Below are 14,810 nucleotides of genomic sequence, written 5' to 3' on the forward strand. Positions count from 1 at the left end.
CTCCCTAAAGGTACCAACCGACGGATCCAGCTCAGGTTCCTGCCACCGCATTCGCCCTTTCTGAAACCAACCGAAATGGCTTATTCAGCATTTAAGGCTGCACTCAAGAGAGTTCTTGCTCGTCCAGAATGGCAAGGTCGGATTGGGGACCAGGAAGCAGCTCAGCAAGCACGGATGAACCTACAGCAATGGAGGTGTGAACTCATCCAGCAGGTTGGGAGAATGGAAGTCGACGTCATTACCCAAGAGAAATGTGCACAGTGGTACCGCCACGCTCAAGTCTATACATGCTGCGATGTCTCGCTCGACAAGAGATCGAAGGCTGAAAGAGGAGCCCCTTCACTGTTTTGGGGGTTTTGTGGCTAACTGAAGTGTAGGCCCTATTATCTTCGTAGGAGGGTTTCAACTTGAAAGACAAAATTAGGGTATTGACCGGGAAAACCTATATTTATCATTTGATTATTTTGTCATTTGCATTTCAAATAATTTCTGTTAAAACTTACCATGAAGGAAATACAGAAAAATATCGGCAACCAAACATTACAGTAAAAAAAAAACAACACACAACACAACACAACAGAGATAGCGCACAGTGCACAACATCATCCCTTTGTATAATAATCGTGTGGGATCAGAGAAGGGATGGTAAAGTTTCTGAGTACTTGTAAGTCAAATAATCAACATGAATCTTGCTGATCTCAGGAAAATATAGAAAACACGCACCCAACATTTTTTTTTTCGTAATACGAACTGTCGCAGAATGAAGAGTTAGAGCTGAGTAATAGTATGAAAAAGTAGTATGACGCGAAAAGGCGAAATCTGGAACAAATATCCAAGCATGTTCCATGCTCCGAACAGACCCAATGGTACTGGGAATCACGGATTAGTCATTTCCCTCTCCAACCATGGACCTCAGGCGTTGGATCTCGGCTGTGTAAAATATGAGGGAAGACAGAATGGAGTTTAGTTACATTGTGCAACTGTGCAAAATTGTGCAAAATATTTATCATTGAGCATATATTCGCGAAAGAAAGTAAAAACTTAAAAGGTTATCACTCCTTTTTCATTTTGTTTATTCATTCATTCCTTTGTTTAGTTTTCTTTCTGAGATCAAAAACTCAAAGGCAAAGAGGAGACAAGTTTATGAAAAGTCAGATGTTAACGAGCATTAAGCCGTTCTATATGTGCGAACTGTAATAGTCACAGACCTATTTCGATGCAATATGATAGAGAAAGGGAATGAAACATAAAAACAGTAACTAAGCAGAAATAGAAAATACGACAGGGGCACATTAAACAGGGCTCCTTGGGGCAAGAAATATGTAAACGTCATTGCCATGAATCGCCAGGCTCCTACAGCACGCCCCAACTATGTCAAAATGTCAAAGTCAAATAAAATATAACACGGAAGCATTCAGGAGTGTGTGTGTGTGTGTGTGTGTGTGTGTGTGTGTGTGTGTGTGTGTGTGTGTGTGTGTGTGTCGTATGTGCACATATCATTCTGACTGGTTTGCTGGTTGTTGTTTTTCTGGCATAAGATAATGGGAATGAGTTGGAACGAAACATGAGAAATGTATGATGTGTTTTGTACCGTGTGCATATGCATCATCTAGTCAATGGAGTTGGACCATGCAGTAACGGTAAATGTGCATGAAGCCATGGGCATTCCATGACTATGATTTCTGCAAGATGAATGGTGAGTGGAACAGAACTATTGAAATTAAAGTGTGATCACACTTCACATTATCATATATTTTACCTGCATTTGCTCGAAGTTGCGGCAACATTTTGTCGTTGAAGTAACATTTCTTCGGCTTGGGATGACCAAAGCGGTTCTCGAAGGACAACGAGATGTCTTTGTAAGCCATTTTCTCCTTGTTGAATTTCGGCCAAGGTGGGTACAAAGAGCCAACCTCATCGTTGTCATCTACTGACGAGAGATTGGGATTTCTGGGACGAAAACAAAAGAGAAAAATGAACGTCCGTCTGTATATATATCATTGAATGAAACAACATATCCCCGTTATTTTTATGGCTCTGATTTCATATCCCTCATGTGCAACTACTGATGAGATCAAATAGAAAGAAAAATACAAACTAGAATTTGTGCGTAAGATTAACTTACATCTTGAATTCGTGTACAAATAGGGCCATCAGTCCTGTCGTCATTAAGCTGACATCTTGTGATTTATGAAATACACTGTAATACCTAATGTCAAGCTGTAACAATATTTTATACATTATAATCTCAACTTACTGCGTCTTTGCAAAGTTGGACCAGTATTTCATGATCTGCAATGATATGCGTGCCTCCTCGCTGGTGAATTTTGTTTCGCCAACTCGGAGGCTGTCGTCGTCGCAAGACACTGTGAGGGCCGAACCCATCACGAACGGGATATCTTCTGCGTGAGTCGCACCCACCCACGTGACGTCCCTGCCCCAGAAGGAAATTGAGGGGACATGGGACATGACGTATATGTAGACTGCGTTTCCTCTTGCGGAAAGGTACTCCGCTATGTCGAAGGCTGGACAAGCGAAAAAACTGTCCCCGAACTGCTCGGCTACCATGTCGAAGTAGTCGCGGTTGGGATCGCTCAGCTGTGGAAACAAAATCGTAACTTGAAATATTTATCTTCATACTCTTTACCATACGCCTAAAGAAGAAACACAAACATGACTATACGACTCTTCACCCTGATATTACTGACCAAAGGGCGAAAAAGAGGTATTGTCTGCAGCTATCATGTTTTTAATGTTTCATTATCTCATACGTCAGTGTAAAAAAGAAAGAGAAACGTATCATGGCCCTAATAGTAATTATCATACCAGAAAAGTAGCTGATGTGCAGTGAGATAGTTCTAACATAAAGACCTAGAATATGCTTAAAAGAAACACCCGCGAATTCAGTAGCAGAATGATATTCTTCTTCATTTGACTCAACACTTTGTAGGTTTTTTTTAATGATGGATAGAGCGATAGATGTAGAGAAAGTTTTCTTTTTCTTTCTTTCTTTTTGGCACGCCTGTATAAAAAAAAAATGATTTAGTTTAATTACTTCATCAGCTGTTGAATAGACGAATGTGATCGCGTCAAGCACTTGGTGGTCTATGCCACCTTCGTCCATGAAGAATAGGTTATCACTGAGGAAGCGCTCCATGACCGTCCTGTTCATCACTGGTTTATGGTGTCCCTCTAAGCCTCGAAGTTGTGGCAGCATAAACACGGTCCCGTCGTCGCTGAGGTAGCCGATCATTGTGTTGACACGGTTGAACTCGCCATCAGCAGCCATGTCCAAAGGATTTCGTGGAATGAATTGGCCGTCGACCACAGGGCGAGACATGATTTTTGACGCGAAATCTATATCCTATCAGGGATATGAGAGCAAAAATATTGCAACAGAAGAGGAGAGAATGACACTTTTTGTACTTACCAAAATACCTCCATGATTTCTCAATTAACATGTTTAAATTCATGTCTTTACTTCATAAGTGGCCATAAGCAAAACAGTAATTGTAAATATTTGAAAATGATTTATCGCATTTATTTGTCAATAATTTTGTTGAAAGATGATGTTTTTAACAATACATTTGATAAATTGATTTACCAAGATTTCTTTTTTCTTTTTCTTTTTCTTTTTTTTTTTGGGGGGGGGGGGGGCTTGGGAGGTGATTGCGAGAGGGCAGGGATCTTCTCCAATTTTCTCTACCTAATAATAGAATGTATAACTTTAAATTAAGAATTTATTTATCAAAATGCGGATTAAAATATAACCAGTGGATAAACATACACGCCCATGTATACAGTTTGTTTTGTTGTCACAAATTACTTTTCAAGGCTCAAGAAAAATAGTAAGGGAAAAGAAATTACTCGCACGAAAAGAATATCAACACATTAGTACACATTTTCATTATGATAACAATCATAATGATAATGATAATAATAATGATAATAATAATAATCATCATCATCATCATCATCATCATCATAATGACAATGATAATAATGATAATAATAATAATAATAATAATAATAATAATGATAATAATAATAATAATAATAATGATAATGATATTAGTCATAATAATAACACATTTAACTTTTACTGCCCACAGGCCCTCTGTAGAGTGCATAAGGGACATGAATCCAGAGCCAAAATAAGACAAAAGCAAAAAGTTGTTTACATTTTTTTTTTAAAGGTGTAACATGTCATAAACATTTTGATGTCCTTATGAAGGCTTTTTCCAAGTTTGGGGCAGGCGTAAGTAAAAGACCTTAAGTTTGTCCCCATGATATGATATATTATCATCATTATTATCATTAGATTTATTATCATTCCAATCATAACAATTGTTATTATGATTATCATAATTTGTATCATTACTATTTTATAATGGCATAAGCAAGCGTTAATAAGTAATGTTTTCCTTTAAGGGCGTCCACTACACACGCTTATACTCTTTTAGGGACCGATGTACAAAAGTCACAAATGCATTAAAGACCAGGTAGCGTGGAGATACCATTGCTTAAGAAGCCTGGCCCGCTGGTCAAATATATATTATATAATATATCATATACAGCCTCTTTTTCTGTCATTTTTTTTTTCTGAATTCCTTGTAAATAGTCAGAAGACCAATGAATCTCTCACGTAGTCGGTCCTAACCGATAGAGCATACGCTTCGATGCGCATACGCTGACGGGCGCTATTCGTGGACAGCGAGTAAAGATGGATTCAGACAGGCCACTCATGTCTTGCTACGCTACCGTGTCTTTAAAACAGTAGAATAAACATAATACTATAATTCATCGAGTAGCAAGTTTTTTTTTTCCTCCTCCTTTGTCTGGTGCCACAGCAAATGCCATCCTATTCTTACTCGTGCGAGAAAGTCGACGATCTCTTCCACCGATTTGCTGTTGAGACATTCCAGCAGCTCCTCACTTGTTACCGCGTCGCAGTTTAGCGCCTCGCCCAGGGTAAACGCCTTCTCTCTCGCCTCTTCTCTAGTCCTCGTAGACCATTCAGAAGCCGATCCGCTCTGTCCATTCCAGCATAATGAATAAGAACAAGAGGATAAGTGTGTGAAAATGCGGACGAAAGAGTGACTGAAACGCCGACACAATGTTGTTCAATACTTTCCGGGAAAAGAACGTTTTGGAGCAACTATGATGGTCTCTTTGAAATGAGAGAGAAAATGTCTTCTCCCCCCGTTAAAAAAAAGATAATTCTTTTGTAAAAGTGTATGATCACCTTGCTCAAACGTCTCTGACCATTATGTCACATTGATTTTGGTAAGTTAATGTAAAAGTAAATGCTATGAGACCTTGATAAGTTGATAAGTTGGTGTGAGGTCAACCAGGTAATCCATATTAGATTAATTACTTAATAGTTTTTGAATATATTATGTATATTATATATATCATATATATTCTATATAAGGCTTAGAATCAAGACATTACTTGCATGATAGCGCCTGAAAAGAGACCAGCATTCATAGGAGATAACACTTGGAGGTTGACACTCGCCCCTCCGGCACTCATTCCGAAGATAGTCACCCGAGCGGGATCGCCACCGAAGGCTGAAGAAAAGGAAAGAAAAAAAAATTGAAGTTGTTCCTATTTTGCACGCCAAAGCTAGTCTCCGACATCACTACAAGTCATTCACTATCACTACATGCATTTGAAAACCTGAATATAAGAACGACCCAAGTCCAATTTTTGGCCAAATTCAGTTTGACATGGGAAATTGTAGCTTATGCATGGACTCATCTTGTGTATGAATGATAAATCCTTATTACCCCCGGAAGTGCCTGAAATGAATGAGTTAAATCTTATATCAATGTTAGAATGAATGACTTGGGTCATTCTTACATTCATATTATAGCGCCTTCTATCATCCTTCTCTTATCTCTATAGCAAAATATCATGTATATGAACGACCCAAGTCCATCACACAAAATGGCCTCTCCACAATTAATGTAAATGTTAAATGTCATAATAATGTATGTTCTAATTTGTATATACAATGTTGCCTTCCCATCACAGTTAAAAAGAACATTTTTGGAAAAATAAAAAAGATATGAAGTTTTCTAAAGTTTACTCGAAATGGTCTTCCATGGACTTGGGTCGTTCTTATATTCATATACTCATTTCTTTAAAGGTGTAAACTGCACTAACAAAATAAGTCATTTATAACCTCCTTTTTCATAACAAGTATTTTACTTAACAAGCATTGCTTTCAGACAATGATCAATGAAAATGATTGCTTGAACGATATGAAGACTTGAAATGTGGGACGGAAGATAGAGCACTAGTCTATGTCTGGCAAAGCCATTACGGAGGATGTAAAACATGATTATACATATTCGCACATTACAAATATGAATGAAACACACGTTTGATTGCATCACCTTGAAACAGCCCTGCTATGATGGAAAAACATACATACACACACACACACACACACATACACACACACACACAGTTGCGTAACAAGTACTTGTAGATTTAAAGACTGTTATTGATTGAATAGTTTTCTTTTATATATTGCATTATTTTGCAGTATTTTGTTCTTGTCATTGTAATGAAGTCTGTTTTTTTTTTTCACTAGAAAACAAATTTCCCATTCTTAGTTAGGCCTAATTGTTTGAATCAACCATTCACCCAGCAATACTTCGGTTTGGATGCACCGAAGTGAACATGTCGAATTCTCATGTTAAAGAAAACAATAATTGTTAATAAGATGATAATAACGGGTCAAAGATAACGACCCCTCTTGATTCGCCCCAGGTGACTAGCAATAGTCAGCAAAAGGTATCAACCAGGCACATTATGACATTTGCTTGAATGAGTACAAAGTATGAAAATAAAACATCTCAATTACATTTTACTCCTAATTCATTAATTTAATATTAATGTTACTACTAATACTCTATTCTTGACCCTGCTGTTATGCATTAAAGATGAAGACAAGTGTAAATTGGGATATGTTTATCTATTCTTGTCTGTTTGCAGGCGAAATGGCTGAACGTTAGGATATTGTACCTGCGATATTTTCCTGAACCCATATGAGCGCTTGCCTCTGATCAAGCAGCCCAAGATTACCAGGGATAACGTCGTCTCCTAAAGACAAAACAACAGGAAACAAAGTATCTGTCAGAATTATTATCATTATCATTGTTAAAGATATTACCAAAAAAGAGAGAAAATATTGCAAAACGGTATATTAGAGAGAGAGAGGGAGAGAGAGAGAGAAAGAGAGAGAAAGAAACAACATAATGTATGATATAGTATATAAAACCATATATGTTTTTATATATTTATATATATATATATATATAGATAGATATAGATAGATAGATATGAAATGTTGCGAATTCACGTATTGGCTCCAATATAACGAAGAATCAAGAAATACACTAGTAATACATTATTTTACCAATAAAGAATGAGTTTATTGTATTCAAATTTTCGGTGGCCTCCACCTTCTTCAGGAGTCTCGACGGGAAATGACGGTACCAAAACACAAATTGAACGTGAATAGAATCGAGCACTCTCATAGCAACCACGTCTGTATATGAGTGCGAGCTCTTCGTGTTCAATTTGTGTTTTGGTACCGTCATTCCCCGTCGAGACTCCTGAAGAAGGTGGAGGCCACCGAAAATTTGAGAACAATAAACTCATTCTTTATTGGCAAAAGAATGCATTACTAGTTTATTTCTTGATTCTTCGTTTATAATATATATATATATATATATATATATATATATATATATATATATATATATACATATATATATATATATAATATGTATATATATACATATATATATATATATATATATATATATATATATATATATTTATTAATTTTCACCTCCATCAAAATGAACAAAGAAATTATGTACATTGCATATACACGGGATATTTGCGATACAGAACAAAATTTGAAAAGGTACATAAGAAAAGGTACATTAGTTGTATATATAGGTTTGAATAAATAGAATTGTTGTTGTAATATATGCTTGCTAATGGTATTCCTGAGACGTTTGACACACACATGCATGACATCTATAATCAACCTTACTCCAGTGAAATTGAAACACCAAGTTGTACAGTATGTCAACATGAGTATGTTAAACGTTCACCGAGTTGGTCAGAATCCCGTCTATCGTAGTCTGGTTTCTAAACCCTTTGTCACCTGTACTCCTTTTACAAAATCCGTCCTCCGCGGCGACGAAGTTGCTTCCTTTGCCGAACGTGTGCAGGACTATCAAGCTGAACCTGCTACTTCTTTTGTCGTTAGAGGGCGTTAATATTTTCGGGAAGGAAATCAGTACGAGCAGACGGTCTGGAAGCCAGACTACTAACAACTTAAGTCTACCGAGACCCTGACAATAAAAAAATCACTTATCCTTCTGGGTCAGAGATGCTGCCAAATATACCGAGTACACCTGCTGCAATTGGTATTCAGAATGGTAAATGTTTAGAGTAAAATCTGTTCTCTCTTTTTGCCGCTTAGTTGGCTTTGTTTAGAGCGTAGTTAATTGAATTTATTTAACTAATATTAGATTTCCTTTTGAAATTACATCCACACTGTAGATGTAATCTTATGTCACGCGGGTTCCCTTGTTTTCCGACTCGACCCAACGCATGACATGAAAAACAGCTGCGTTATCCGGCTATCGAGTGGTTTCGTGTTTTCATGTTTGCATTATGTGTGTGAATGAGGTGGTTTTGTGTTTGCATGTACCTTTATGATAATATTATGCGCTAGGACGTAACAGTTTGACATACAATGTTGCATGTTATTATTGGTTGCCGTTCTTTTCACAAACCTTTCTTGAAAAGAAAAGATACTATCTGCTATTATTTCATATGTTTGTGTATTTCCTTCTTTTTTTACTGGAATGAAAATTTCTATAATCTTTGGAATTTGGAATAAAAAGTACAGAGTGAACAAAGTGTGTATAATGTGCTTCCAAACGAACACAAATACAATATTCTCGGTCTCTTTCTGTATCTTTTCACTACCCTCCTAATTTGAAAAGCTTCGAAACGTCGAAACCAATCTCAACCCACCTGTTGTCAGGAAACCGTAGATGCTAAGTCGATAGTTTAACGTTACAACGATGACATCGTTAATGGCAGCCAGTGGTGTCGGCAACATTGCCGGGATGGACCCGCCTCCAATCTGGAAACCCCCTCCGTGGATCCAGACCATCACCGCTGCCGATCTCGGCTGGAGGAAGGAGGACGAAGGAGCTCATATTATTGGCTAAATAGGCAGTTTTGCTGGATATTCTTCTGTATCTGTGTAAACAGTAAATCTATACAGTATTATATCACACATGGTGAAGTTAAGAGCCCATGGTCCCATTTCATGAAAGATGTTAGGTTAGCAACTCTACCTGGAATGGCAACTTCCAATAGCAACATCTAATCAGAAAACTGCATAGATGCCAAGTTCATTCTTTTTTAATGAGTGAGATTTTCATGACTCAGCATCTCGGCGCGCCCACATGTGCGTGAGCGAGGAAGCGAAGCGACTGAGCGAGGGGAGGGTATGGGAGGGAGTGTCCCCCCTCCCACGGTAGGGAGCTTTTTCAATTTTTAGCTCTTAATGGTGCAAGCTGGTGCATACGTAACTATTTTTTACTTAATTTGGAAGACAACAGGGAAATATGCCTTCAATCGCATCTCTCACTTTAATCCTTTAAGCTATGCTCCCAATGCGTGAGAAAAATGGGTGTCATGCCTGAGATCGTGAGACAGACCCTAAATGCTTGAGTCTCACTCACAATGCGTGAGACTTGGTAGCTCTGAAACTGGGTTCTCGTCGTTATTATGACAAGTGCTATTACAGCAATGGTTGCTATCGTATCAAATTCATATGAAATGGGTCCCAGTTTCTCCGTCTCTCTTTCTAACGGAAATCACTCTTATTGGCTGGAATCTATCGTTCTAGTTGTCAGCTTGTTAAGTAATTTATAACTCATTCGACCTTTCTGATTATTTTTGTCCTTACGCAAGTGATTCACATTGATAACTGTATCTGATGCCTAGTAAGATGATTATCTTTTGTTCTTTTTGTAACTTTTTCATTGTCTCCGCGCAGTCGCCTTACAGAAATAAAAGTCAGAGAGAACATCTTAAAAGTTCAAAATCTAGTTACAGTTCCATAACATGAAGACATAATGGCTTCAGCGATAATAATTCATCGGGCAGATTTTATACTTTACAGCCAAATCTATACGTCATATCAAGATTGCGCCTTCTGGGTAAATGTTTGTTTTATTATCATAAAACTAACATGATGCTGAAAATGCTAAGGTTATCATTCTCGTGGCGAAAGTGAATTAAAGAGTCAAAATAATTCTTCTTCGTGCATATTCAGGTAGATTACTTAATAAACAATGTTGTTAATATTTACCTGTTACATGGAAATGAAAGCATAGTGAATGTATCCTGTTTAATGTGCATGTTTAAAGGTAGAAGTTTGTATTTACCTATCAATTCATGCATTATTTTCTTCATAGAGTGTCTTGTATAGATTGCACTTCAAAGTCAATGGTCTCACTTATCTGACGATTGTACTGATGAAATCGGCACAGTAGATAACGATCAATTCTTAAAGGTTCCAAGTACATCTGGTAAAACGTGGTTATAGTGTATGTATGTTACTCTCATATATTCTGCAAGCCTTTGGACTTTGGAGAAAGAAAGAAATAGAAAGAGAGAGAGAGAGAGAGAGAGAAAGAGGGAGAGAGAAAAGGCATGGCGGTACGCAGAAATATGTGGCGGGGAGGGGGAGAAATATTCAAAATTTAGTGGGAACACGCAATCGAGGGAGAGTAGCGGAGGGGGGGGGGGGCAGGTGGATGTTAGCAGAACAAACCCCTAAATTAGAGTGAGCTTTTGCTCCCCTCCACCTCCCCCTATTACCCCCCCCCCCCCCGCCCATAATTAATGTATTAACTCTCAGGAGACTGACAGAAGGGTAGGGGTGTTGGAGAGGGTCGTTTCTTCTCTAAACACGCAAACCACTTGTATGCATATAAGGTCACGATTCATCCATTATGTGATATCCGACATTGTTGATGTACCCAAAGTCGAGTCTTTGTGTCATTATGTTTTTACGGATGACATCACTGTTCTAACTCATTGTAAGAACCACCATACCTTCATTCAGATATTAAAATGAGAACTGATGATTAAAGCGCCTTTGCATAAATGCAGTAAAATTACATGTACTCTGAATATTGGAGCACATTCCTTTTATTCTTAAATGACACACTCCAATATTAATCCTCAAAATGATAATGCTTTGTACGTGCGTACGTGCATTATCATTAGACAAAAGGAATGACACTGTTTAAGAAGTTCATGTTTATCAATTGATATCCGTTTCAGCAGAAGTTATTTTATAGCTATATAGGAACAGGAATTCTGGTACAATAAAACATTTCTATCCACTCTCTCACACACACATACAATCCTTCATGTCGTAAAGCAAATAAGTGAATCTTGAGAACTTATGGTCACAATATGGACCTGACAATGTACCTCCCATCTGCATCAATTCACGACTAAAACCTTTAAAAAGTAGATAAAAAGTAGATACAAGTCAATGATGAAGGATATTTCTGTCAAGTAGTAATCATATTAATTTCGCACAAACGTAGCGTCGTTTCTACAACTAACTTAGAAATTACATAAAAATTCGAAGATCTTTGAAGCACAATCATATTTTGTAATAAAATCAAATAAGGTCATTCGTAATCCCCCCCCCCCGTGCACTTGCACCTTTATGACCCTTGTGTGTGAAGCCCCGTGGATAATTTCTCTCGATTTTTTTTTCGTTAAGAAATGGATGTCACCTCAAACATCACTTGAGTATATGATTATTGCGACTGCCTATGTACCAAGGGATATCACGAAAGAGATAATGCAACAATTGGTTGAATATTTCGTATCTAAAGAATTTATTGAATATGGCCCTAAAAACTTTTTTTTTGTTTTAGTTCGATATTCGTTACTGTTTTATCGTTTTTGTATTGCCTTCAAAGAAAAAGGGCCCACATAGCAATGGATTTAAAGTGATATTGAAATGGAAATGGAAAAACAAATACCTGAGGCTGTGGCACATAGATATTAAGGACGAGGCAATCTTCAGTCTGTGGGAGACCAAACTGCACATCCATGATAGGTAGTATGGTTTGTACGCAAAATATGTCGGTTCTGGTAGCATCAAAGTCCCCTTCAACGGCTTTCGCCACAGGGCGTTTGAAACGCCGCTCATCAATGGGTGCCTCTGCATAAGGTATCCCAGTAAACGCTGCCACTTCTTCGCTGAAATCAGGTAGGTGATGAGACCTGACATCGATGTATTTCCCCCGAAAGGTGGCCTTACCAGCCTGCACAATCGGCTGCCGGTCTTCACCATCACTTGCAGAAGAGAGATGGTGAAGACAGACGAAGAATGTAATTGCAAGGACAAAAGAATGAATCCGTGTGGCAGCCATTTTGGTATAACTAGAATAAGCTTGTTTCCCAGGTCTCAGCGTAGGATTGCAAAATTGCCTGGGAACGTATTATGACTTTAGGTGACTGCACGTGAAGGGTCATGAGAGATCAACATTTGAATGTATCTAGAGATGATGTGGGGCCAAAGGTCTTGCACGGAGGATCGCTCGTATTCAATACGTTTGACATAAAAGCACCCCCCCCCCCCGCCACCTTCCTGAAATTCCTTCAACTGTTCACCCTTCAACGTGCAATTCCATACTGATCAAATGACGGACAAGATTAAACAAACAGGAAATGACAGACTTAACAAGATATTTTAATATCGTCAGATGTTGTGACTGGCAGAAGGGTGTACCAACCAAGGAGACCAGTACTCCATGCAGTTATACTCAGATAAAGAAGAAGATTTTATTGCATACTATTTCCATTTCATTTCCAACAAAAATACAATTGCAGATAGCAATTTGAATTCACAAAATTAAACATAATCGTTACAATATTGCCATCAAAGAAACTGCTATGAACTGTCATGCAATAAATGTGACTTCGGTGGTAAATCTCGAAGGACAAAATTCTTATCAGTTTTCTTTGTTATGCTAATGAAACCTTATTTTACGTTACCAAAGAAAATGAAATGTCTGTGCGCCCCTTAAATTTGAATAGAATGGAACTGAAATGGTTTGAATTAAATTTCAAATCAAAATCGAATGAAAAAGGAGGGGACTGCCAAAAGCCCGATTTTGTATATGCTGGCTCCTCATAAACAATAACTGATATCTTACTTGCTGAGCTGATAGACTTGACTAGGTATTGCCTTCAAAAGAAGAGACAAAAAGTAATACACACCTACACACACACACGTAAGCGCGCGCGGACACACACATACACGCACACACACAAATACGAAGACAAGGCAGGTCCGTTGCGGCAAAGAAAAAATGAAAATAAAAAAGAGGTTACTCAGTACCCAGGAAGGAATAACAGGAAGAGGTTGAAGATGAAAAGGAAAGGGGAAAAGGAAGCGGAGATGAAGGGTCAAAACCAACACACACAAAGCAAGAGATGCATGGGCTCACCGAGGCGTAGAGGTAATAGATTGTATTAAAAGAACGAACAAACGACAAAAATTTAAAAAAAAACTTTAAAGCAGGATTTACAAAAGCATAACTCATACCGCCATATATCGGATTATTTTTTTGAAAATGCAACTTTAATTTGAAAGTAAAAGTATTAAGATTTAAAGCTTAGTTGGACTGCTATCAACAGAATTATGAAATTCAGGGCCAAAAACAGAACATTCAAATTCAAATTCAAATTCAAAGATCATGACGTAAAACATTGCCATTAGGAGCGCCACGTTTGTACTATGAGTCATTTTTTTATTTTTTTTTACAAATGCAGACGACACGACGGGTTGCTTGCTCTATAACCTTAAACCTTTACATTATGTTCAAGACGGCCCACAGAAAAAAAAAAGACGGATATAAAATTGGTATTAAACACTACTCGTAAGCATACTTTAATGATGATGTCATCACCTCACATGGGTATCTGTAAATGACCTGTACGTTGATCTTCAATATATTTCCTTTCTTCTTTCTTTTTTCTCACATGAAATTAACAATTTTAGGTTTTGGTGTTTGCATCAGATGAGCATGGGAATATTTCTTTTAAATGGGGTTAGGTGAATTAGTTGCTAAATCGCACTACAAGACAAGACTTGGGCATAGTTTAAGGGTTTTCACTTTTATTGTGCTTCGACGCCAGCACTTGACTAGTGGAAGTAAAGAAGGATACAACTATTTGGAAAGCGGGCACGCTTGAAGTAGAGGGTATACATGTATTCAAATGGGCTATCATTGCTATGTGCTTAAATTCTGAATACTACCCACGTTTAATTTTTCAAAATACTGCGTATTATAAAACATCAGTGTATATTCTTATCCAACTTGTGGTTCTTCTTATAGTCCCTTGAACAACCTAAGATATATATACACGTGTATGTATATATATATATATATATATATATATATATATATATATATATATATATATTGCTAGCGCAAAAAGCAACATTACGAAGACACGTAAAGTGTCCTGATGTAGGAAGTCTTTACCCAAATTATACGTATAAACTGCCTCTTTGCTGTTTTTTTTTAAGGCCAAACTGAAGAAGCAATCTCTGCTCAAATACATGTATGAATAATTAAGTTTAATGCTAAAGACCTGATACACCTTTTCTGTCTTTTTCTTCGTACATAGTAAAAACAAGTTTCCATGTGAACGAT

General features: G+C 37.5%; 1 protein-coding gene across 1 annotated transcript; it reads right to left on the reverse strand.

Moving 5' to 3' along the window:
* Window positions 1–883: 883 nt before the first annotated feature.
* Window positions 884–12,518, reverse strand: LOC139708126 (acetylcholinesterase-like). Its single transcript, XM_071620102.1, has 9 exons — window positions 12,126–12,518; window positions 9,076–9,235; window positions 7,039–7,116; window positions 5,455–5,573; window positions 4,872–5,033; window positions 3,056–3,364; window positions 2,258–2,598; window positions 1,760–1,950; window positions 884–930 (listed from the first exon to the last, which is right to left on the reverse strand). Exons 1-9 carry the CDS (start codon window positions 12,516–12,518, stop codon window positions 884–886), a joined length of 1,800 nt encoding a protein of 599 aa, XP_071476203.1.
* Window positions 12,519–14,810: the final 2,292 nt, after the last annotated feature.

Source organism: Diadema antillarum, unplaced genomic scaffold, assembly GCF_040938485.1.
Source record: "Diadema antillarum isolate AM-2024a unplaced genomic scaffold, OU_Dant_1.0 seq00001311_RagTag, whole genome shotgun sequence".
Lineage (NCBI taxonomy): Eukaryota > Metazoa > Echinodermata > Echinoidea > Diadematoida > Diadematidae > Diadema > Diadema antillarum.